The 22240-nt window shown below is 39.2% G+C and overlaps 1 protein-coding gene across 1 annotated transcript in view; it reads left to right on the forward strand.

Moving 5' to 3' along the window:
• Positions 1-1257: 1257 nt before the first annotated feature.
• Positions 1258-22240, forward strand: part of LOC104838393 (macrophage mannose receptor 1-like) — a 31794-nt gene continuing 10811 nt past the window's right edge. Inside the window, exons 1-21 of the mRNA XM_010578154.1 lie at positions 1258-1322; positions 3047-3441; positions 4687-4860; positions 5832-5996; positions 6300-6416; positions 7324-7467; positions 8839-9021; positions 9204-9358; positions 10197-10310; positions 11037-11152; positions 11945-12093; positions 12518-12717; positions 13134-13255; positions 14012-14099; positions 14814-14958; positions 15405-15440; positions 15529-15698; positions 16558-16625; positions 18308-18408; positions 19650-19792; positions 21343-21457. Coding sequence (XP_010576456.1) covers positions 1258-1322; positions 3047-3441; positions 4687-4860; positions 5832-5996; positions 6300-6416; positions 7324-7467; positions 8839-9021; positions 9204-9358; positions 10197-10310; positions 11037-11152; positions 11945-12093; positions 12518-12717; positions 13134-13255; positions 14012-14099; positions 14814-14958; positions 15405-15440; positions 15529-15698; positions 16558-16625; positions 18308-18408; positions 19650-19792; positions 21343-21457 — 2965 coding nt within the window. The remainder of the gene's footprint in view (positions 1323-3046; positions 3442-4686; positions 4861-5831; positions 5997-6299; positions 6417-7323; positions 7468-8838; positions 9022-9203; positions 9359-10196; positions 10311-11036; positions 11153-11944; positions 12094-12517; positions 12718-13133; positions 13256-14011; positions 14100-14813; positions 14959-15404; positions 15441-15528; positions 15699-16557; positions 16626-18307; positions 18409-19649; positions 19793-21342; positions 21458-22240) is intronic.

Raw genomic sequence — 22240 nt, forward strand, 5'->3', positions numbered from 1 at the left:
CTTCAGGTGCCACTATTTTCTCTTACTGTTGTAATTCTTGTTCTGCTGTAATTCCTTGTGTACCTTTTTAGACCTAATGAGTTGTCCATCTGCATCTGAGTCAGAACAACAGAAGCAGGATCCCTCATCTTCATCTTGGTGTCCATGGTTTTCATTGCCTGCAACAGCAGAAATTTTAAGTCAAAGACCCTAAAGAGTATTTGCTGCAAATACGATATTGGGGAAGTTATCCCAAACCAGCCTCTCCTGAAGATATGGGAACTGAAATTTTTCAAAGGCCATAAGCAAAAGGGATGTAAAAATTCCCCAGGAGTGCCTTTTCTCTTCCCTACCCTCTCCATGTTTCTAATTCTTTTACCTATCATGAAGGAGAAAGCTTGTTCAAAGTAAACTTCAGAATTTTGTCAGAATGCCTGAAGGGTGTGCACTTTAAGGGGTGCAAACTTCTACAGACTAGTGGGATGAAAAATGTGGCAGTATTTCTTATCAGTTTAGTTTCCCTCTCTAGCAATAATTGAAAATCCACTGTTCTCCAGTTACAGGTTCTCTTCTTCCTAGAAATGTGTAGTTGCTTTTCAGAATTTCTTCAACTGTTGCTGTCAGTTTGGGTACATTGCTCCTGCATATAGTCAGGAATGGAGCAAAAGAAGGGACAGGTGCCTTCTGAAGAACACAGGTCCTATTTTATGCAGCTTTTCTCTTTTCTGTGGAACGGCAGACATGGGAAACTGTGGTTCTCTCTGATTCCAAGGTCATAGTTACTTGATTTGCATGGTGTCCCAGCCAATTTTTCACAGTATTGCCTTGCACTTTGGCTTTTTTTTTTTAAATAATTTATTCATACAGACAAATCTTCTCTTGTTTTTTACCTTTTCCCTTTATTTCTGGTAAAGAGATATTCATGTCATATTCTTATAAAAATAATGATCCTGATTTTTTGTAAGGTATGTCTCCAAGAATCCTCACTAAAATATTACGTCTTAGATCTCATACTTACATGAAAGAGAAAAGTTTTATCAGTAGAAAAACTAGCTTAGAAAGCAAAGTTTATTCATTAATGTATTATTTCAAAATTACTCATGTGACATGATACAGTTCCTTATTTGCAGCTCAGAACTTCCCTGTATCTGTCGGGTCTTAAAAACCAAAAAGGATTTGCTAATCCAGTTCAGTGCAGAAGAGTTTTCCTGCAAGGCACAGATTTGGTCTTCAGCATCAATTTCAGGTGAAGGGGAGAAGGGACTGAAACGTTTGGCAATGGCTGTCTACCTGCTCCTGATTTTTCTCTTTTCCTTTGGTACATCTCTTCAAATGTCTGGTAAGTCTTGGTCCTCTGCCGCATCTGGAGGTTTGCAAATTGTTTCTCATGCTTTCCTGATGTCCTCCTTGGTGGACAGTGAGTTTAGATCTAGTCAGTGCATGTAATCTGAAACAGTTTTATTCAGCTCTTAAACTTGGTGGTATCTGTATAGGCATTCTGCTTCCTTAACCTGGTTTTCAAAGTGGTGTATGAGTGAAAGAAATATGCCAACACATGTGGGCATAACCTAGACAGTGTTGATTCTGGACAATCAGCCAGCTGAATGCAGACAAAAGTTGATCCAAAATTACTCCATTGGAAGTTAGAACAGCTCAGAAGTACAGGGCAGTGAACTCCCAGCATGCACGGAACCACTGCCTGATGTGTGCTTGAAGTTTCTTAGACAGCCCATACAGACTATGGCATACTGATCGTTGAGTATTGGAGTCCTGTTTCCAAGCTGACAGCTTTAGGAAGGGCCTTAAAAGCTTCTGTCTGTTAAATTTCAGACATTGCTACTGCTGAGAGGAAAACAAATGATGCTGTGTCTGCAGCTCTTTCCTGCAGGAAGCTCCTAACTAGAGAACTGCAGGAGACCGGTGCTATCCCTTGAATGGCAGCAGGGACTAGCCAACACTGGTCTAATCCACTACAGGAGAATTTCCTCTGTTCGTGTTTTTGGGCGAGACCACGGTGGCTCCGACCCAGCCTCTGCTAACCTTCTCAAGAAGCACTGCAGCAGGAGAGCTGTGCCAGGGGAAATGCCATCTGGCTTGTTCAGGTCTGCAGCCTTTCAGAGAAACATCACTGAGGCTGCTTGACCACTACCTGGCAACTCTGGGATGGCAGGGGGTCATGAAGCCCCATTTAACTATCCCACCCCTGGCAAGAAACCTTGGGTGGCAGTAAAGCTCAAAGGCAGAGCAGAGCTATTTGGATGATGTTGCTGTCGCATAGCTGGGACCTAAGGGATGCAAGGCAAGCTGCAAAAATGGTCAAGGTTTGGAGCAGGCTGAAGTTGTGCCCCTTTTTTGAAGCTGGTCTTAAGAAACAAAACCCTGTTGTGCAGTGTCTCACATTTCTATTTACAAGTGTAGCTATTAATGGCACTTAGGAAACTTACTTAGCTTAACTGTGCTCAGAACTGAAGTGATGATGCTGCAAGTTGTGGCTTCCCTCCTTAGAAACTCACAAGTTGAACTCTGTGAAGAAATGACTTTTTGTACAGTTGCCAAAAATTTCCAAAATAATTAACCAGAAATAAAAAATACCCCACTTGCTTGATGAGCTGAAAACCACGTCATTCTTGGCCAAACACAAAAATGGTTGAATTTTGAGTATGTATGTAAACCATTTTTGATAGCTCTAAAGCAAAAAGTCCTTTTACTTGCAAAATTGAAGCCTGTTTAATATGCTGCGTGGTGGTGGAACTTTGAAGAACTCATGAAATTTAATAAAGGTCATTTTTGAATAGCATTTTGAGAACAGTGTGCTTTAAGGACGGATGTGAAGAAGAGCAATTTCTCTTGAAAGAGCTATATTTTCAGCTTCTGTGTTGCTTGCATCTTAAGAACATTTTGATGAATATCCTTCATACTGATGATTAACCTCCTCTGATTTCTTTCTCTATGGACTCCATATGTTCAATTTTTTTGTTGTAGCAGACTGTCAAATAGCAACTAACTGACTTGTGTCCTACATAATCTGTCCTCAGATGTTTGCGTTCTCATTTTATTTTCTAGATAGCGGAATATTTTCAATCTATAATGAAGACAGCAAGCTTTGCGCCCAAGCTCAAAACTCTAGCTCGGTCATAACTACCACTTGTGACGAGCACAACGAGTTTCAAAAGTTCAGGTGGGTCTCTGCCACGCAGCTGCTGAGCATGGCCCTCAAGCTGTGCCTGGGAGTGCTCACCAAGGACGACGAGGCTGCCATCACGTTGGAATCCTGTAACAGGACGAATGAACTCCAGTGGTGGGAATGTAGAAATGAGACGCTCGCAACCCACAGCAAGGATTTATTTTTCAACTATGGCAAAGGGAAGGGGAAGAAAATCAGGTTGTCCAAAGGATCAGGCAAAGGGAGCAGGTGGAAAATCCATGGAACTGCAGAGAGCCTGTGCTCTCAGCGCTATGAGGGTGAGTACTGAAAATTAATCTCTATTTCTAGGTAACTTGACTGCCCCTATTTACAAAGCATTCTGCTGCCTGCTTGTCATGCAGCAACCCTTTTCTTACAGCGATGTCAGTAGGGGAGCTAACCACAAGCAGGGTGTAGAAATGCAAGGCAAATATGACTACATATTTCTATGTAACTCAGCAAGTACAATTCTTTCAAATGATAGAATAAAATGACAAAGGCCTATGATGTAATCATAAGGGATAATGGGAATTTTGTTTGTACAGCAAGAGCAGGAGGAAATCTATGACTGTTTCAAAATATGTCTGATCAATTTGTAGAATAAGTGGTGACTGTGTTATATTTAAATATTTATTGTTGCTATTACTTGGTTTGACCATGTGCTATTTCTAAGAAGTTAATTTCTAGTTAACATAGACGTAATCCACTTTTAATAGTGTTTACCTGGTGTATCCCAGGCCCGTCAAGAAGAAAAAGTAGGAAAAAGCAAAAGGAAAAACAGTGCTTAATCATTCAGGATGCAATAAATCCTAACACCCTGACAAAGGAACACTGGAGAGTCAGATCTCCTTTTCCTGCATTATTATCCCTCTTTTATTATGTAGAGTGGGCATCCAAGCTCAAGTGTTCAACCTCCTTTCTACTGTGACACTGGTAAGGTGGGAAGTTAAATAACAAGGGATGAAATTTTTGCTGTGCCCCACAGCAGGTCCAGATGGAATGAAGTTTGTCATAATTTTGTTCAGATAGCAGCAAATTAGACTGCATAGAGATGGGAGGGTCACTTCCCAGCATAGTCACTTGCAAATTGAGGATATAGCTTCCTCTTATGAAGACTAATAAAAATATTCTGATACCTTCTTTCCAAGCCTCTTCAACCATATGGGGAAAAAAAAAAAAAAGGAACCTAAACATCATCCACTGACAGGAGTATGTATGCAATGGGAGCAGCTGAGTCATGAGCACTTCTGACACAGTAGTCCAGATAGAAATGAAAAGAAAAAGATAGAAGTTAGTCTGAGGGCCAATTAAGGCTTGTTTGAGAGTCTTAATTCTGAATATCTTGCCATAGTCATATCTGATTGGCACAACAGCCTTGGAAGGCTTTGTGGTAATGAAGTACTGATGTGTTGAGCTCTTGCACAGCTCAACTGTGTCCATGGGGAGCTGGCTATGAGCAGACACCGTGGTGAACATCTAATACCAACTAACCAACTGACACTGATCTATGTTTCTCTCTGTAGATATCTATACACTGGGAGGAAATGCCTTTGGTGCACCTTGTGTGTTCCCTTTTAAGCTCAAAGGTAAATGGTACGCTGAGTGCATCCCTCGGAGTGATGATGCAGGCTCTCTTTGGTGTGCAACTTCTTCAGATTTTGATAAAGACCAATTTTTTGGCAATTGTCCACTAAAAGGTAATTTATTCATAAAGATTTCAGGAAAGGCATTAAGCAATTTTTCTTCCGCTCTCATGGTCAAAATTTCCTTGGGATGTGGAAGTAGCATTGGACAGCAAGCTGGATTCTGGCCAGCCTAGTTCACTGGTGAACGATGCAATGATAAAATGAGGTATCTGCTCTTCACTCTCACTGTTTCTCCAGCAGAGATGAGTAGTGGTCCTACAGTCCTACATATGGGGAGTATTCTGTGGGTGGTGACTGGGACTGATGGAAAAAGGAAGAGAAAACCCCTAGCACCAGGTGAGAAGAAAGTCAGGGCAAATGGAACGCAGAAAGAAGTGCAATGGATGAGGAAGGTGAGACACAGGGAAGCAGGACAGTTGTGTATCATGGGATGGAGCAGAGAACAGGAGAGCTGCAGTGAATGGAAGGGCGCAGGGACACGGGCAGTGACCTTCACCTGCCTTTGGTGCTCCAGTGCTCCTTACGCCTACAAATCATCCAACACAGCTTTCCAATAACCCCAGCACAAATTCCTTACCCCTTCACCCCCAATTCACATCTGGTTGATAGGGAATGATCATTTCTGTCATGTTGAGAGGTCTGGGAGAGCGCAAGAGGGGTCCCAAGGTAAGAAATGGGTGTGGAGACCAAAATTTTCTGTATGGGGAATAGAGAAATGCATGTGTACATGTAGAATATATCATTAAGTGGGTTAATGTAGAGTAAACTGTGAGAAAAGTAGATGAGTCATAGAAATAAAAAAGAACAGTGTCAATGTAGAAAAAATCAGATTTGTAAGGAGAAATAATTCCTTATGTCATTAAAGTACTATTAATATTGAAAAAAAGTATATTTAAGTGGGGCAAAATATATGTAAAAAATTAGCAAATCATACAGTTAGATAGTTTTAGTCTGCAATGAAGATTTTATTTTCTGTGTTAGCAAGTATGATTATCTTGTCAAGTTGCTGTTATGTTTTATAGACACCATCCACAACAACCTTTGGAAAACAAATCCTGTGACAGAAACTCACTATCAGATAAACTCAGAATCACTTTTGACATGGCACCAAGCAAGAAAAAGCTGCCAGCAACAGAATGCAGAATTATTAAGTATCACAGACCTTCATGAAGAAATGTATTTATTAGGTAAAGTAAAAAAAAAAAAAAGAAGTTAATGCATATGTTTAAAATGTACGTCAGCTCCAAGAGCTTTAACATAGTTACTTGTATTTACCTTGTGCAAATAGGTCTTAGTGACATTCTTAAAAAAGCTTGTCCCTTTCTCACAAAAAATTTATTAAAATAGTGAAAAAAATCTAAGTTAAGAAAAAGATATCTACTATGACACTTTTTCTTTTTCCATGCGTTAAAATTTTATTTCAAGTTTTATTGAATAACTTACAAAATCAGAGGCATTTAATAGCTTGACTGTTTCTTTTGACCATTTAGGGCTCACTAGTGACCTGGGTGTCAATGCGAAGCTCTGGACTGGTCTTTTCAGTGCACTTGACAGTGGCTGGCAATGGATTGGGGGCAGTCCTTTCAGATACCTAAACTGGGCTCCAGGTAAGTGCACTTTTCTGAAACAATGATCAGCATCTGGGCCAAAATTCTCTTCTCTTCCCCAAATTCCTGTTACCTAATTCCTTTGGTTTCATAGAATTTTCACAGGTTACGGGGATTATAGGGAAGGTAGGATATTACAGTAATAGAGATCACACCCGAGATGGATCATCATTAATTCTGAGTTTCCCAGAGAAAGCAGATAGCTCATCCAAGAAAACAGTTAAAACCAAATATGTACACCTCATTCTATTTTTTTTTCCATCCACAATTTTCTCATCAGACATATTATTCAATCCAAACAAAAAAACCTCATGAAAAATGATTTAAAGAGAATTTAAAGAAAAGAGAAAAAAATTAAAGAGAAATATTACAGTAAAAATACTTTCAATTGTTCTCAGTTACTGCTTATGACCTTTATCTTAATAAGTTTCCACTCTTTTCTTAGGATCTAAGTCACCATCTTGCATGTTGCCATGTTAGGTATTTTCACAATAGTTGTTGTGACTACAGGGAATTCCAAAGGGCAAGCACTCCCATGGAATTAAATACGCATTTCATGTCCACTGTTCAACTGTAAAGGATGTTGAGTTGTTTCCAATACTACCACCCCATAAGGAATTGTCTTAGATGAACTTTTATAAAGCTTTTTTCTGCATACTGCCATGCTTCAAATACACTGAATTTCTTCATAAGCAGTGCATGGGAGAAAAGGGGCAAGTCTCATGTTTGAAATCTCAGCCCTCTTGACCATCCCAGTGATGCTCCCTTGTCACGTCTCCTGGGAATTATCACTCTGAAGAATAATACACCAGTGGCTTTGCAGCTCCAAAAGACCTGCACCTTCCCTCCTGTGATGAGGTGAAAATTTTCAATGTTAACAGAGGGATTCTGTGCCTCTTTCCTAAAGGAAACCCATCTGTGGAATCTGGAAAAATATGTGGGACCTTCCAAGGTAGGAATGGCAAATGGGAAAACCAGGTGTGTGATCGGAAACTGGGATATATCTGCCAAAAGAGAAACTCCTCCTTAGATTCCTCCATTATTGCCTCAGGTAAGCTGGTCAAAAAATAAGGCTATTTTTGCAGTGAGTGAGAAATACTGGGAGGATGCCATATATGAAATAAGAATATATTGTCAAAACAAAAAGATTACACTTGTTGACCTGGGTCAAACACTGAGAAAACTTTAATTTTTTGGCTCATTTTAAAGTTGATGTCTAGATGTTGTTCATCATTTTGAAAAGATCCCAAGGTACTAAAGAAGGCAGCATTATGTGTTTAGTCATGTTATCCAGACCACAAAATACTGAGGAATATCCTGTGCTCTGAAAAATACACTGAAGATATGTCCTGCTAAAAGATGTGAGCCAGAGTTCATGCTCCCCCTGCTCTCTCTGACCCTTTTTGTTCTATTCTGAAAGGAAAAATTCAGAATGTGGGGCTGGCACCTTTTCCCAATTGAGTTCCCTCTCCACCTGAGGCAGACTAGGTCTTATCTATGTAAAGGAAAAGGTGTGCAGTTACTTCACCTGGGAATTCCCAGCATGCAACTAACTACAGTAACTCCCTCAACTACATATATACTAGTATTTAGATTATTCTCTGGCTCAGGGGATGAATGGCACATCATAGTTGGTATTCTGTACTTTCTGGCAGCATCCAGACAGCTCACTGGGAATGGTTTATGATCCATGCTAACCTCCAAACTATGCCTGGATGCTGTTTAAGGAAATGCAAGTTTGTGCAGGTCAAAACCATGTCCAGGGAGCATTGACCAATGTGGCTGATCACACGCCAATGCCAGGCACACATCCTGCCCTCTTCAGTTTACTACATAGATGCAGACCATGTGAACCTTCAAAGCAATGGAAGATGGCTGGCCATTCTAAATTCACACCAAGAAATAGCTGCTGAACAAAGTGCCCGGCTTTTCTGTGCAGCTGGGATTTCTGACATGTCTGGTATAACATAAATGTGTCTGGGCTCTCTGTTACGTGATTTGGGCCGTGCAGGAGCTCCAACTGGCTCCCGAGCACCTGGTGTTTCCAGTGAAAAAATGTACAAAATCTCCAAAATTCAGCAAGATAAAGTCCCTGTGGGGGAAAAGAGGCTCTCTTCTGTAAAACATGGCTGTACTCAGAGCCTTGCTGAGGGGGATTTAGCATGGAGTTGTGCCCTGCAAGTTTGTATACCAAATTACTTAGTATTTATTTAATCCTGTAAAGGAGGTTTTTGGCAGCTCCCAGCACAACTGGGATGGAAAAACTGTTTTGATTCTTCATGATCCTCAGACTTGTGCTTCTCTCCTCTGCCCGTATGTGCTCCAATATTTCAAATTCATGTCAGTACATGTCATTTTCTTTTTGGTTAAAAGAAAGTGCTGAACAGGACTGCTCATTAGTTGTTTGAAATATTTTTTTTAGGTGACTTAAAGCCTTTTAAGTGCCCCAGGCAATGGGTGGCCTATGCAGGTCATTGTTATAGAATTTACAGAACGCCCAAAATATGGAAAGAAGCCCAGTCTTCCTGCAGGAAAGAAGATGGAGAGCTGGCGAGTATTCATAATATCGAGGAGTACAGTTTTACAGTGTCTCAGCTTGGGTACAGTGAGTATTCCTGCAGGTCACTTTTTTATCTGGAATTATACTGTTGCTATTATTCATTTAATCATTGTAACCATGATCTTAAATGTTTTTTAAAAAGTCCTTCTTCAGTCAAAAGTGGGTGTGAGATGTGGTTGTTCCATTTTAAGACATACCCATACCTACAATTACCTTTGTGTTCCCAGAGCCAGACGATGAGCTGTGGATTGGTCTAAATGACTTCAGGGTTCAAATGTATTTTGAATGGAGTGATGGGACACCCGTGACTTATACCAAATGGCATCACGGAGAGCCGACCCACACAGGGAATAAGGCAGACTGCATTGTTATGAAGGGAGAGGTAAAAATCCCTCTCCCACTCTCATCCTGTCTTCTGTCCTTTTTGCCCCCCAAAAGGAAAACATCTGTGACAAAAATAAAATAATAAAAAAGGAAAAAGGGACAAGGGTATTAAAAGTTTTAATGAACTTGGTTTAATTCAGAATATCTTAGTGTGGAAGGAGACTGGAGACCAGATCTAGGAAGGTGGATGGTGGAGCACCAGAAGCAGTGCACTGCGCTGAGGCTTGGCCTGCTCTGCAACAGCTGGGATAAATCTCCTATCTAAAATTGGTTGAAGTAATTCAACATCCACATTGAACATGGCTGGTCATAGCTACATAGCATGATTCTTAGGTTTCCCATAAAGCACCTAAAATACAGGTTTACTGGAGCTACTTTGGAGGCTCGTATTACTGGAGGCACAAAAAATTAAGTACAAAAAATTCTATCTTGTTTTATACACAGCATAAACAAAGATAATACTATGGAAAAAGGCTTAAAAAATACATTTTTCATATTTTATGTTTAGTTTATCCAGCATTTCCTTGCTATTGTCATCTGATTATATGAACATAATAAATACTATGCTGATGAGAATAGAGTGGAACAGCATGTTTCCTTCCTGCTCTCACCAGCCATTGAGTGTTTAATACATGCAACCTTCATTCTCACACCTCTGAGGAAATGTGGCCCTTACTGTTGTTATTGTGTTTCCTATTTGAGAGTTTTGGAGAAAGCAGGAAGGCAAGGAAGAGAGCTGAAACAGCCTCATCCATACAAAGAGAGAAGGGCTCTTCTCTAAAAGGGATTTTCTCTAGATTTCACTTCTCTTTTTGGTTTCTTCTTACCATGCTCAGGATGGATCCTGGGCTGACAGTGCTTGTGAAATAAAACTCGGTTACATCTGTAAAAGGAAACCTTTGGCAGAAGAAACAGGGGCAGAAGAGGTTACTTACCCAGGCTGCCAGAAAGTAAGTGTAAAACAAAAGCAGTGAAAGGTCGTTACATCTTACTTTCACACCCATGATGGTGAGAATCACAGAAGCCAATTATTTTGACTGTTCTTGGTGGAGCCCTCGAAAACTGTTAATTTTATATGTACTGATACTTCTTAGACTAATGGGGAAGTTTTTTCTTTATTTAACCAAAATAGATTGACTTTTTTTTGCATTCCCTTACACATGCACTTCACTCAACTCTCTTCTAATGCAGAACTGGTCACTGCACCCGTCAGAGCCACTCTCTGCAGAGCATGTCAGTATTTTTTCATGCTGTAACTCCCTGGTCTTGGGTTGCACGCAGCCTTCTCCATTCAATCAATTCGCCACAGGAGGCAGGAACATTTGAGCTGACTGGTTTGCAGATTGCTCATAGCCTTTTGCAACAGCTACACTTACAGAACGAGAAGGCAGAGCAGGTTTTACACAAGGAGCTGCAAAGTGCCTGTGAGTGTGCTTGCCAGCTCTGAGACATAACCACGGCTCACGGCTCGCAAATACCCCTTGCGTGTCCTTCATCAAGGGGCAAGACGCAGAGCTGTGGTTACAAAAGCTATGCTTGATTATCCTCTTCATTTCTTCTCATGGCTTCTGAGATTAATTTTGACTTGGGGTGTGGTATTAATGTGGCTTTTGGAAGTGTACTCTGCTGCGCAACCTGACAGCCCCTCCGTGTATCTCTGCCGTTGACACTGACAGGGCTGGATGAAGCACGGCTTTTACTGTTACTCCGTCGGGCAGTTGCCAGCAACATTTTCAGAAGCAAAACAGATCTGTAAAGAAAACAAAGGTTTCCTGGCTACTGTGACAGACAGGTACGGAAACATAATTCTTGTCCTTTCATACGTGCAACCGGGATGGAAGGGCCAAACAGAAATCCCTTCTTACTTTACAGTTATTCATAGTGTCTAGTGTGATACCACTCCTTTGCTGGAAAATCTGTGGTAGAACTGAAGAAGTAGTGCAAAATACACGAGGGGCTTGCATGTCATCAATACAAACATTCAAGCCATTGCTACTGCACACCTACACTGTTGTTGACCCCAGGAATTAAAAAATTGAGTCAACCCCCCAACAACCCCAAATTGCCAGATTGTTTTAAGACTTACTGAACCAAAGATAAACAGATAAACATGAAACTATTTATTTCTTCTGCATTTGAGCTTTTCAGCAACAAGCGGATCTGGAAATTTACCCTTTTTAGAATAAAAGTAGATTTTTTTTCCCCAGAGTAACAAGATTTAAAGATCTAGACCTTATCATAAAGCTCAGTAAAACACTGTAGCCCTTATTTCTATGAATGAATAACATATATGCATCAACACAAGTATTGTTTGGCTTGCGTTGTTCATTGTGCAGTACAAAAGAATAGAATCACTCTGAATTCTAAACATGATTTACATTACCAAAATATAAAATAAAATTTAATTTATATGACAATTAGAACTATAGAAGTGAGACATTACCGTTGCTTCAATCCATCCTTACCTTTTCCCACGTATTAACAAATCACCTTAACTTTACCAGATTTGCTACCACGAGCTATTTGGAGAAATGAACAAATTAGATAAAATGTGATACATCAGTTTGGTACTTATTCTTCACAGATATGAACAAGCTTTTTTGACTTCTGTGATTGGATTCAATCCAGCAAAGTATTTCTGGATTGGTCTCTCAGACACGGAGGAGCAGGGGATGTTCAGGTGGGCCAGTGGAGATGCGGTCACCTTCACTCACTGGAACGCAGGAGTGCCTGGTAGGTGCCACAGGGCCCACCGAGCTTCTGCTCTGGGGACCCAAGAAGTGAGGGTTTGAAAGCTAAAAAGTAATTTAGAAACTCTTCTGTCATAAAGTGGCAGAAACGACAGTGCAACTTTCCACTTGTGTTAAGGAGATTAAATAAGGGATTGTGGTAACTCCTTCCAGTAGACCACCTGGGACTGCATGTGTCTGTTGGTATCATTCGCTCTTTGTTGTCTGATGGTTTTGATAAGTGATTCATAGTATAATGTAAAAGGAATTTGATAAAATTGCTTTTTATGATTTAATTGAAATGCATGTGAGCTACTGTGAGTTATTGGCATCCAAACACAGTGGGGGCAGGCGCTCTTAAGTAGCATATGCTTTGGGAAGATGCAGCCATTTATCAATAAGGTTTAAAAATTTTATGTTTCATGAAGGAAGGGAGTCAGGCTGCGTGGCCATGATAACAGGAACTTCAGCTGGATTATGGGATATTTTGAACTGTGAAGAAACAAACATGTTTCTCTGCAAGCAGCTGGTGGAGGGAGTGACCCCCCCTCCTCCTCCAGCAACGACCCCTCTCCCGTCGTGCCCAGAAGGATGGCAATCCATTCCTCAGAGCAGCTCCTGCTTCAAAGTAGGTGTTTAATTTCTGAATGCAAACGCTTGTCATTTCAAATGAGAATAAGTTTCGTGTATGCATGGAATGTGGATTTTACCCTGCCTACCTGATAGGCAGTCTGTGGTAACATGTCTCCAGCCATCCCCAGGTGGTGTGGCTGGGAAGTGCTGGAAAGTGCTGTATGTAGGTTGAACTGAAGTCTGGAGTCACAGGGACTCTGAGATGATAGGAAAAGCAAAGTTGCTTTAATAATAATTAAATATTTTAATAATAATTAAATTTGATAGATGACCACAGGCTTATGGTTGTACAATTAAATAGGAAGTGATAAAACCAGAGACCAGGAGACCAGAAGAAAGATAGAAGCCCAGAATTCTGTTTCTAAATTTCTGTAATACCCAGCACAGTATTCAATTGTTTGCTTTTTATAGATTTTTCAGGGAGGAAGGGAGAAAATGCAAACATGGTTTGGTGCACGAGATTTTTGCAGAGCCATTGGAGGAGATTTGGCATGTATCCACAGTGAAGAAGAACAAAACCTAATAGCTGGCTTGTAAGTATCTGCACAGTCCATTGTTTAAATATAGGAAAAAAAAAAAAACATTTAAAAATTACCTTTCTGAAAGACATAAGGGATTTCTGGTGATCGGTTTCTACGTTGCAAAGATGGTGTATATCTTTGCAAAATGATAGAAGGAAATGGGTAGAAAGAGGTGAGAAAAGGGGTTTTTTTTTGGCTGGTCTCTGGGAAGGTGGTGCTATGCATTGAAGTAGCCTGAGCATACACAAAAATGAAAGAAGGATCACCAAAATTAGTTTCAACTGAGTTTAGTTCAAAGAAATAACACTGATCTTTTTAGCTCATTTGTAGTTGATCAGTAGATTAAATACTCTTGATTAAAGGAATAGTTTGTGCTGCTTTTCTTCCTTAGTTAAGGGGAAAAATTGGGAGACTAAGGAAAACCTGACCTACTGATGTGCTTATATAAATGTTTAAATTAAGCCTATGAGGACAGACAGGTCTGAATTTGGATGCCTAAGCTATTTGGTGGAACCAAGACCTTAAAATATATTTTCATTTAACTTGGTATTTGTGGACTCATGACACCTGTGATCTTTCCCATGAAGCTCTCTGTTTCACTGCTTCCTGCCACATGCAGTGCCAGGGTGTTTTCCCCCACATGGCAATTGAATGATAACTATCTCAAATGATATTTCAAGCATCAAAACACTGAGAATAATGTAATGATATACATTCTCCTTCTCTATTTCACACTGTGTCTGATTGTCTATATTTGTAATCATTCAGAAAGAGAGATTATCTTCACCTATCTTACTGGATGGGTTTAAGTGCCTTGGACTCCGACAGCGGATTTATTTGGAGTGATGGCTCACCAGTGAGTAAATAGTTTATTGTTCCAGATTTCTGTCTAATTTTCCATGTATATCTTGGCAGACAGCTGTCACAAGTCCTCCTATACAAGCTGCAAGTGACCTTAAGTCTTTATTACCCGATTACACTCTAGGAATTAGTTTTTATCTTTTGATAGTTCATAGTTATAGATAACAGTATGACATTTAGAGTAATGAAGTAACGCCAAAGGTGATGGAATATCTCTCTTGATCTAAGCAAATCTGGTTGTACTAATCTCTATATTCCCATTTGTCATTTACTGTAAGAAATAATTTTGTGTGTCTACACGAGCTAGGCTTTGTTGCCCTCACCATCTTAAGAAGATCAAGGTCTGCAAGGCCCAAGTCCATATGGCAGCACTGATGGATTGTCTTAGGTTGAAACATCAGAGCAGGATAACCAACCCAGGGGTCAGAGGGCGGTACTTAGATACTTCTTTCTAAAGCTTGACAGGACAACTTAATCTCTCCTGATAACAAAGAGGGCAATAACTTCTTGGCTTACTAACATGGCTTATAAATACACAGATGAATCATATGCTATGCAAGGGTCATGTCCTTCTCCTTACAAGGTCTGGCACCAAAGCACAAGACAGACCATGAAATCAAATGAAGTACATTCTTCTTTAACAGGATGATATAAGACAGTCATTTCACTTTAAAAGGAAAATAGTAACAAGGCTGTGTTTCTACTATAGGTAAATTTTGAAAAATGGGCAAATGGAGAACCAAACAATTATGATGGAAATGAAAAATGTGGCGTGTTTAATGGCTACAATAATATGAACTGGAATGATTTATTCTGTGAACATATGCAGGACTATGTTTGCCAAATAAAAAAAGGTAGGATTACTTTCTTCCTTGAGACAGATAAGGACATCCTTTCCAGGTCAGATCGCACTATCTGCATGTATTAGAGCCAGCTGTGCCATCAAGCACAATGAAACACTTAATACATTTTAATTTAAATAAAAGCAGTTGAAAACTATGAATTCATCCATGGGATACACATGTAAGTTTGGGATATTGACTAAGTGAAATCCAGCAGCCTAAAGTTGTGCATAGCTTCTGTAAACTTAACTTGTGATCAGCTGTAACATTGTATTTTGCTGAGTGTAACACCTTTTTTTCAGATATTCTGAGCAATTCTGTGACAAAAATATGCATATTGAGTAACCCTTATGATTAATTTTATTCCTTGGAATTAAAATGCTAGCAGCTGTATAAATATATTTAATTGAGAGATGTCTGAGAAACATAATATACTCAGATGCTGATTTACATTGCAGGAGCGTCACTGAAACCAGAGCCTACTTCCACATTCAGTAAGTCTTGTACTTCCAATAACAGAAATAAATTAACATATAATGATGTTAATTTCTATTACAAACTGCTTAATGTTTTACCTTGCAGATTATGAATATATTGTTAGTGAAGATGACTGGATAATATATAATCACAAGGAATACTACTTCAGCAAGGAACCAATGCCTATGGAAAAAGCCAGGAACTTTTGCAAGAAGAATGGTGGTGATCTTGCTGTCATTGAGAGTGAAAGTGAAAAAAATTTTCTCTGGAAATATGTAAGAAACATGTTTTACTTCAAAAATGCACCGTTCTGTCCTGCACTGAGGCACCTTTTTCAGCTGGCTTGTGAAATATTAGAAAGTAGTCCCCATCATAAAAAACATCAGTGCCACCTTTCATGGGCTTATCTACTTAGGAGCTTTACCATAATAATTATTTTCATACATTGCTACATATAGACAAACCCTCACCTTCTTTTCAAGAACACTCTCAGGGTGCAACTTTTGAAAACCTTGCTCTGTTTAGCTGAAAGCTACAATTACTGAGTATGTCTTGTTTTCCAACTCATTCTCTTCACAGAATTCAAGAAAAGATTTTCCTTTTTTTTTTTTTTGCCAAAACAGGTTTCAGATTTTCAGTAAAAGGTTTAAGCCAGAATATTTTCTAATAGGAAGAGAATAACCTCATGGTGATATACTCTTTTGGAAATAGTTTCATACTATTAAAACCAAATGTGATTCCATCCTTTCCTCCACATGACTAAGTACTAAACCCCACCATTTACTTGTAGCCTTTTGGCAAATTCTAACTATGATTTCCTAAAACTCTTAAAAATATTGCTTTATTTTATAGCTTGCTTAAGAGGTTGTTCTTACCTTCTTAACATAGCTTTTTTTCTCCATTTATTTTTCATCCCATTCTCCTTTTTTTTTTTTTGTTTTTAAATTTAAATACTGGAAATTGGAGGAAAATTTTTCATTTAGTAGTTCAGGCACATAATCCCAGCAACTCCTTGCACGTTGCATACTATGCAATTGTACAACTGCAACTAAAGTGTTTTTTTGAGATCTTGCTTATTTTGCTCGAAATCTGTTTTCTTACAGCTCATTAAAATTCTAATTTTTTGTGTTTTAGACTTTCTATAAAGACTGGGGAAATAACTTTTATATTGGCTTAAGTGTGAGCCTTGACAAGACATTCAGGTAAGTAAAAACAAGTGAAATTTGTCAGACTCATAAAGTGAATATGTGGCATGGCTATCTAAGAGACTGTTGAAGTTCAATGACTAATAAAATTTGTCTACAGCCATGGCTTGACATAAAGTTTTGAAATATGATTCTGCTTCTCAGGGGAGCACTTCTCCCATAATATTTGCACTATTTATTTCCCCTTCTTTTGGTTGTATACTCTGCTTTTGTATTGTGTGGCTGAGATGTTCCCTCACAGTCAGTGCAGTGTCATCCCCTTTTCCTTGTTAGATGAAAGATAAATTTGGTTGGATGTCTCTAGGATGTTCCAGATGGTACTTGCACACATTACTGACTATTAAAATGATCAAAGAAAAAGAACCCTTAAAACCTGCAGTGAGGGGCATCATGGTGGTTTTTAAAGGTGAAATATCAATACTGGAGAGCCCTTGTTTGGAAGGTAATTTCCAGGTGGTTGTACCATTAGAGGCCAGGGCAGGACAGCTTCAGGCTACATAGAGTCATTACGTTTCTACAAATGTCTTTGGAAACAAAGTCCTCTGGGAATGTCCTAAACCTTTCTTGGAGCCTTAGATGAGTTACAGATGTATTTCTCCTGTGGTAGTCTTCTCTCTCCTCCCCACTTTGCTCCCCCCCCCCCCCCCTTTTCTAGTGTCTTCTCCTGGAATTTGAAGCTTGGTCAGATGAGTTTCAGCCTCTTCATCACAGTCTTCTCTTGCCTCTGGATGTCTTTCTTGGCCACAAGCCAGAGAGACTGGATAGTTTCGTCTCCTGGAGCTTCTGCTTTCTACGTCACATCCACTGCTCAGAAAACATTGTTGGTTGTCCAATTCTCCCTTGCTCCCTCACTAGTTTCATCCTCCTTCCTGTTGGGTGATGATGCTACTATTTGTCTTTATATTATTCCTCCTGGTTTATTGTGTACTGTGTTTTCCTATTTGGCTCAGGAAGATTTGCAAGTGGGAACAGCTAGGCATCCTTTTTGAATTCCATATTTGAATTTTACTTGCAAAAACACATATACAGTTGCTTAGTCTCCAAAACTCTAAATTGCCCTGGAGCTGATGTTGTCTGAAGGCTCTCAGTCTTGGCAGATTCTCCACTTGACCCTTCTCCTTGCAGCACACTGAGGATTTTTCACTTTTTTCTTGGCTACTTTTTGGGAATAAATTTGTGAATCACCAAACTAGGAAATGATTGTTGCACAACTGAAAGTAATAGCTGGATAGTATTAAAGACTTTCTTTGTTTAACAAAATGGTTCCCAGTGGTCCCCAGTAGGTGGTTCAAGGCTCTTTCTTACCCTATGAGATTTTATATTATTACTTTTAGACCCAGGAATTTACTAAACTAGGCTCATATTTCTGTTTCTGTGCTCCAGGGAAAGCCAGGTCCAGTGTTACACTGGTCTGTTTCCTGTAGGCCATCAATGCTCAGAGATCAAGAAAAGCTGGGACCACCAGTTGAGACCATTAGTTCAGATGTGGTCCAGGTCAGCAGAATAGGCAGTTGACATAATGATATTTTTTACTAATACTGAGTGGAAGCTCTTGTTTTTCTTTTACCAGAGAACATGTGTTTGTCAGCTAGGATGTAGGAAACTCTAATATGTCCTTTTCAAAGAAATATTAACTAATTCAACTGCGAATTATTATGCCCCCAAATGACTTCTTTCAGATGGATGGATGGAAGTCCAGTGAACTATGTTGCCTGGGCTCCAAACGAACCCAATTTTGCAAATAACGATGAAAACTGTGTGGTCATGTATACCCAAACAGGTGGGTGCTGTGACAACATTCAGTCTGCATGGTGTGGCATAGGCTTGGGAGGGCTGCATGTGCAAGGGTGGGTAAGTTATAATACTGAGCAGGCTGATGTTTGATAGGCTGTTTAAAAAGCATGGGAAAATAAATCATGTTGTCTTCTTCCATTTATGCACTTTTTAAAAGTTCAGATCTGTGTAGCTAACACATTGGATTACATCTGCAATTTGATTCCTAGCTTTGTCAGAAAATTTCAATGTGAACAAATCAGTTAAGTATCAGACCATCTGTAGATAGAGTCAGTATTGTTTTTCCTCTAATCTCTGCCCATTTTATGACTACCTCCCAAAGACATCAGCTGTCCGTTATTGCTTGTGCAGTTCCTAAAAATCTAGGGCTTGGGCATGGCTTTGATTATTACTACACAATGTTATACACTATTTTAATTAAAATAAATACAAATATCCTTTAACACAGCAAGTTGGAAATAACTGTGCTTACTGTAGCCAAGCATTTAGTCTCATTTGGAGCAGTTAATATCTTCTATTTTAAACATTTTTTGTCTCAAAATCTAAAGCTGAGGTGATCTTTGTAGGGTCTGTTAGAGGTCAATGGAAGGAAGTGGACAACTTTGGGGAGTAAATACTATGTCCTGTTTTGGAGATTTTCTTTAAGATAAGATGAATTATGTCCTTAACTTCACTGAATTATAATGACAATATCTCCATTAAATGCTATTATTAGCTTTGCTGTAGATAGCTACCTTGTAACTGTCTGCAGCTAATGAAATGAATGCCATTTTCTTATTCATTCCTGATCTGTAAAATAGGGATGGTGATGTTAATGTTACCTTCTTACATCACACTCCTACAGGGAGAAATATACCCAGAAGACTATAAGACTTAGGTAGTAAGGTAACAAGGCCCAAGTACCTTATATAGACAGAGTGATCCTAGAGATCTTAAAGATCTGAGAGAGGTGAATTAAGCATTTGAACTAAAACTCCCCTTTGGCAATGCTATGGGTTTTCAATTGAAATATTTCTGTTCTCAGACAAAATATTTGTATTTTGAATTTTGCTGGAAACCTGAATATTTCCAAGGAACATACATACCAAATACTCATTATTTCTGGGGAGATAAATACAAATGTTGTCATCAGTTCTACTTCCTGCAATAGATTTGCTTTAGGAAAGGAGACTTTTTATCCCAGTCTCAGTTGCATTTAGTTTTTCTTTTATTCTAATTTGCTTTCAGGTACATGGAATGATCTCAACTGTGGCAGTGTTGAGTTATTCATCTGTGAAAGGCTTAACAATACTGTTCGTCCAACAATTGCTCCCACTTCACCACCACCAAAGGGCGGGTGTCCACAAGACTGGTTCCTCTTTGATAACAAGGTGCAGTATGAAGTGTCAGTATATTGTATTTTAAGAAGAGCAGAATAACAACCATCTTGGGTTCAGTTTTTCAGCTGTAGCAGGGTTTTCAGTTATCACAGCGTATGTTCTGATTGTGTATATTTAAAGACTCTAAAAATACGATTCCTGAAATAGAAATTACAGCCTCTGTTGCGATCACAGCTGTTATGTGAGAGGTCATGAGACATACCAGAAGAAAGCTTCATCTTATATTTTTGCTAATGTTTAATGTTGCAAAAGATGGCTGAGCAATTTTCCTTGTGTGGAGATGTTATATGTTCTTGTTTACTGTGCTAGGCTTATCTGGCTGTCACATGTTGCCTGGACAATTATTCGTCCCTTGCCTGCTATGCACCAGCTCTCAAGTCACTAAGGCACCTTCCCTTGAGCAAATTTATCAGTTTTTTTTATATAATCAAATACCTGTTAAGGTTGTTAAGTAATTCAATTACAAGCTTCACCACACTTTATTATGGAAGATCACTCTTCGCCTTCTCAAAAGACAAAATTTCAGGATGAGAGAGTGTATGTATTTAAAATCCATAGATTGTCATCAATGAAGCTATAAAAGCTATAAAACAAGAGTGTACACTGTTGAGAATACAGCTAGCAATGAAGATAATCCTTGATTACATTGCCTCGTCTAGCTCTGTCTCTCTTTCCTTTGGCTAAGCCAAAATATGACCTCAGTTTGATAGAGCTCCTTTGTTTGAGACACACTGGCTACTGCCTCCTCTTTCCTTCCCTTTCTCAGCCCTGGGGAAAAGAGTCACAAACTCAGAGTTTGTTCCATTTCATAGTTCTCTCTCAAGCCAAAATGTCTGCCTCTTCCTCACCTCCTGGAAAAGGAGTTTCCGGAGGTTCCATCCTTGACTCCTTTCTGAGTGTTTAGACACCACTTCTGACTATCATGGAGCTACCTCCTTTTTGCTCAACTTTTTCCCCAAATTGCCTGATTAACTTTTCAGTTGCATCCTTTAATCAACACATTTATGTTGCTTGACTCTGGCAAAGCTGTCTAATGACACCTTGGTTAAATCTCATAGATCATATTACAAGAAATGGTAAATACCTGGGTTTCTCTGTAGTATCGGAATAATTCTCTTTCTGTGATTATCCTGTGATAATCAAACCTGGTATGACAAACAGGGCAACAGAAGCTGAGATGTTTAGCTTCAATAACATGTCTTATCCTTGTTTGTTTTCTGAGGTGTTCTTAGACATTCCTCCCACAAAGTCACACCTCAGAAGTGTGCTCAGAAGCTTTAACGTGATTTCTACTGAAATCATTAGACTGACATATTCCTTCTTCTAAGTGCATGCTAAAATATTGGGGTTTATGCTAGTTTTCTAGTATAGGTCTTCTCTTTCATAAAGACCTAAAGGTAAGATAGAAAGGGTTATTATATCAGTTAATCTCCTTTTTTGCTTAAAATACCCAGTTTATCTTGTTTGGTACAAACAGAGGTGTTTTAATTGGAAATTAAAATGCCATCCAGTTACCAATTTGGCACGCTTCTCTTTTTCAGTGTTTCAAAGAATTTGGCTTTAATGAAAATGATACATTGACATGGCATGCCGCACGGAACAATTGTATTAATTTTGGAGGAAACCTGGCTACTATATCAAAAAAGGAAACACAAGGTATAAAGTATGAACATTTTGATGCTGGATGAGACATCAAGTAATTCCTGATAAACAGATTAAAACAGATGTTATAACTTCTGCAATACATGCTATTATTTATGCCATATCAATATCAAGTTATGCCAAATGAGAAATTGCACCTTTTGAAAAATGCAGAGGTTTTAGTGTCTTGATTAACTTCTTAAATCGTAGCTCTGGGTCTAATATGGGATGTACAATGGAATTCATACTGTTCAAATATTAAGATTTTGTATTAGGGACTTGTCATGTAATAAAATGTTCATATTTTGATTTTTTTAAGTGTACATGTAAAAATAGCACTCAAAGGGAGTAACACCCAAACCAAATCACCATGCACCTAGCTGCTGAGCCAAATTCTGTGGGTGTCAGTGGAGGATGCAGCCTCAGGCAGCAGAAGGCTCCAGTGCTGGAGTCCCAACTTCACCCTGTTCCATTGCTCTGCTGGACCCCAGCAGCCTGCTGGTCTTGCTGTTCAGCATGTTGCAGGATTTTTAGCAAGGCCTCATGTTTGTTCAGGAAATGCAGTCGTCCTGAGGGCTGCACACAGATCGTTGCCTAGCTCACACCATCAGTGCTTGTGGTTTATGCTTTCTCTATAGTAGAGCAAGGACGGTTGAAGGACAGTCTTTTAGTGGAAAGTCAGTCTAGGCAGGAGCTAAGCAAAACAGCATCTGGCCTTCCAAAAAGCTGAGGTCTCAGGATATATATACTTGGTTAATAAGTAGTTTTATTTAGAAACCAAGTTAGTAAGTCTGGTTA

Source organism: Haliaeetus leucocephalus, unplaced genomic scaffold (assembly GCF_000737465.1).
Source record: "Haliaeetus leucocephalus isolate CR32 unplaced genomic scaffold, Haliaeetus_leucocephalus-4.0 Scaffold0, whole genome shotgun sequence".
Lineage (NCBI taxonomy): Eukaryota > Metazoa > Chordata > Aves > Accipitriformes > Accipitridae > Haliaeetus > Haliaeetus leucocephalus.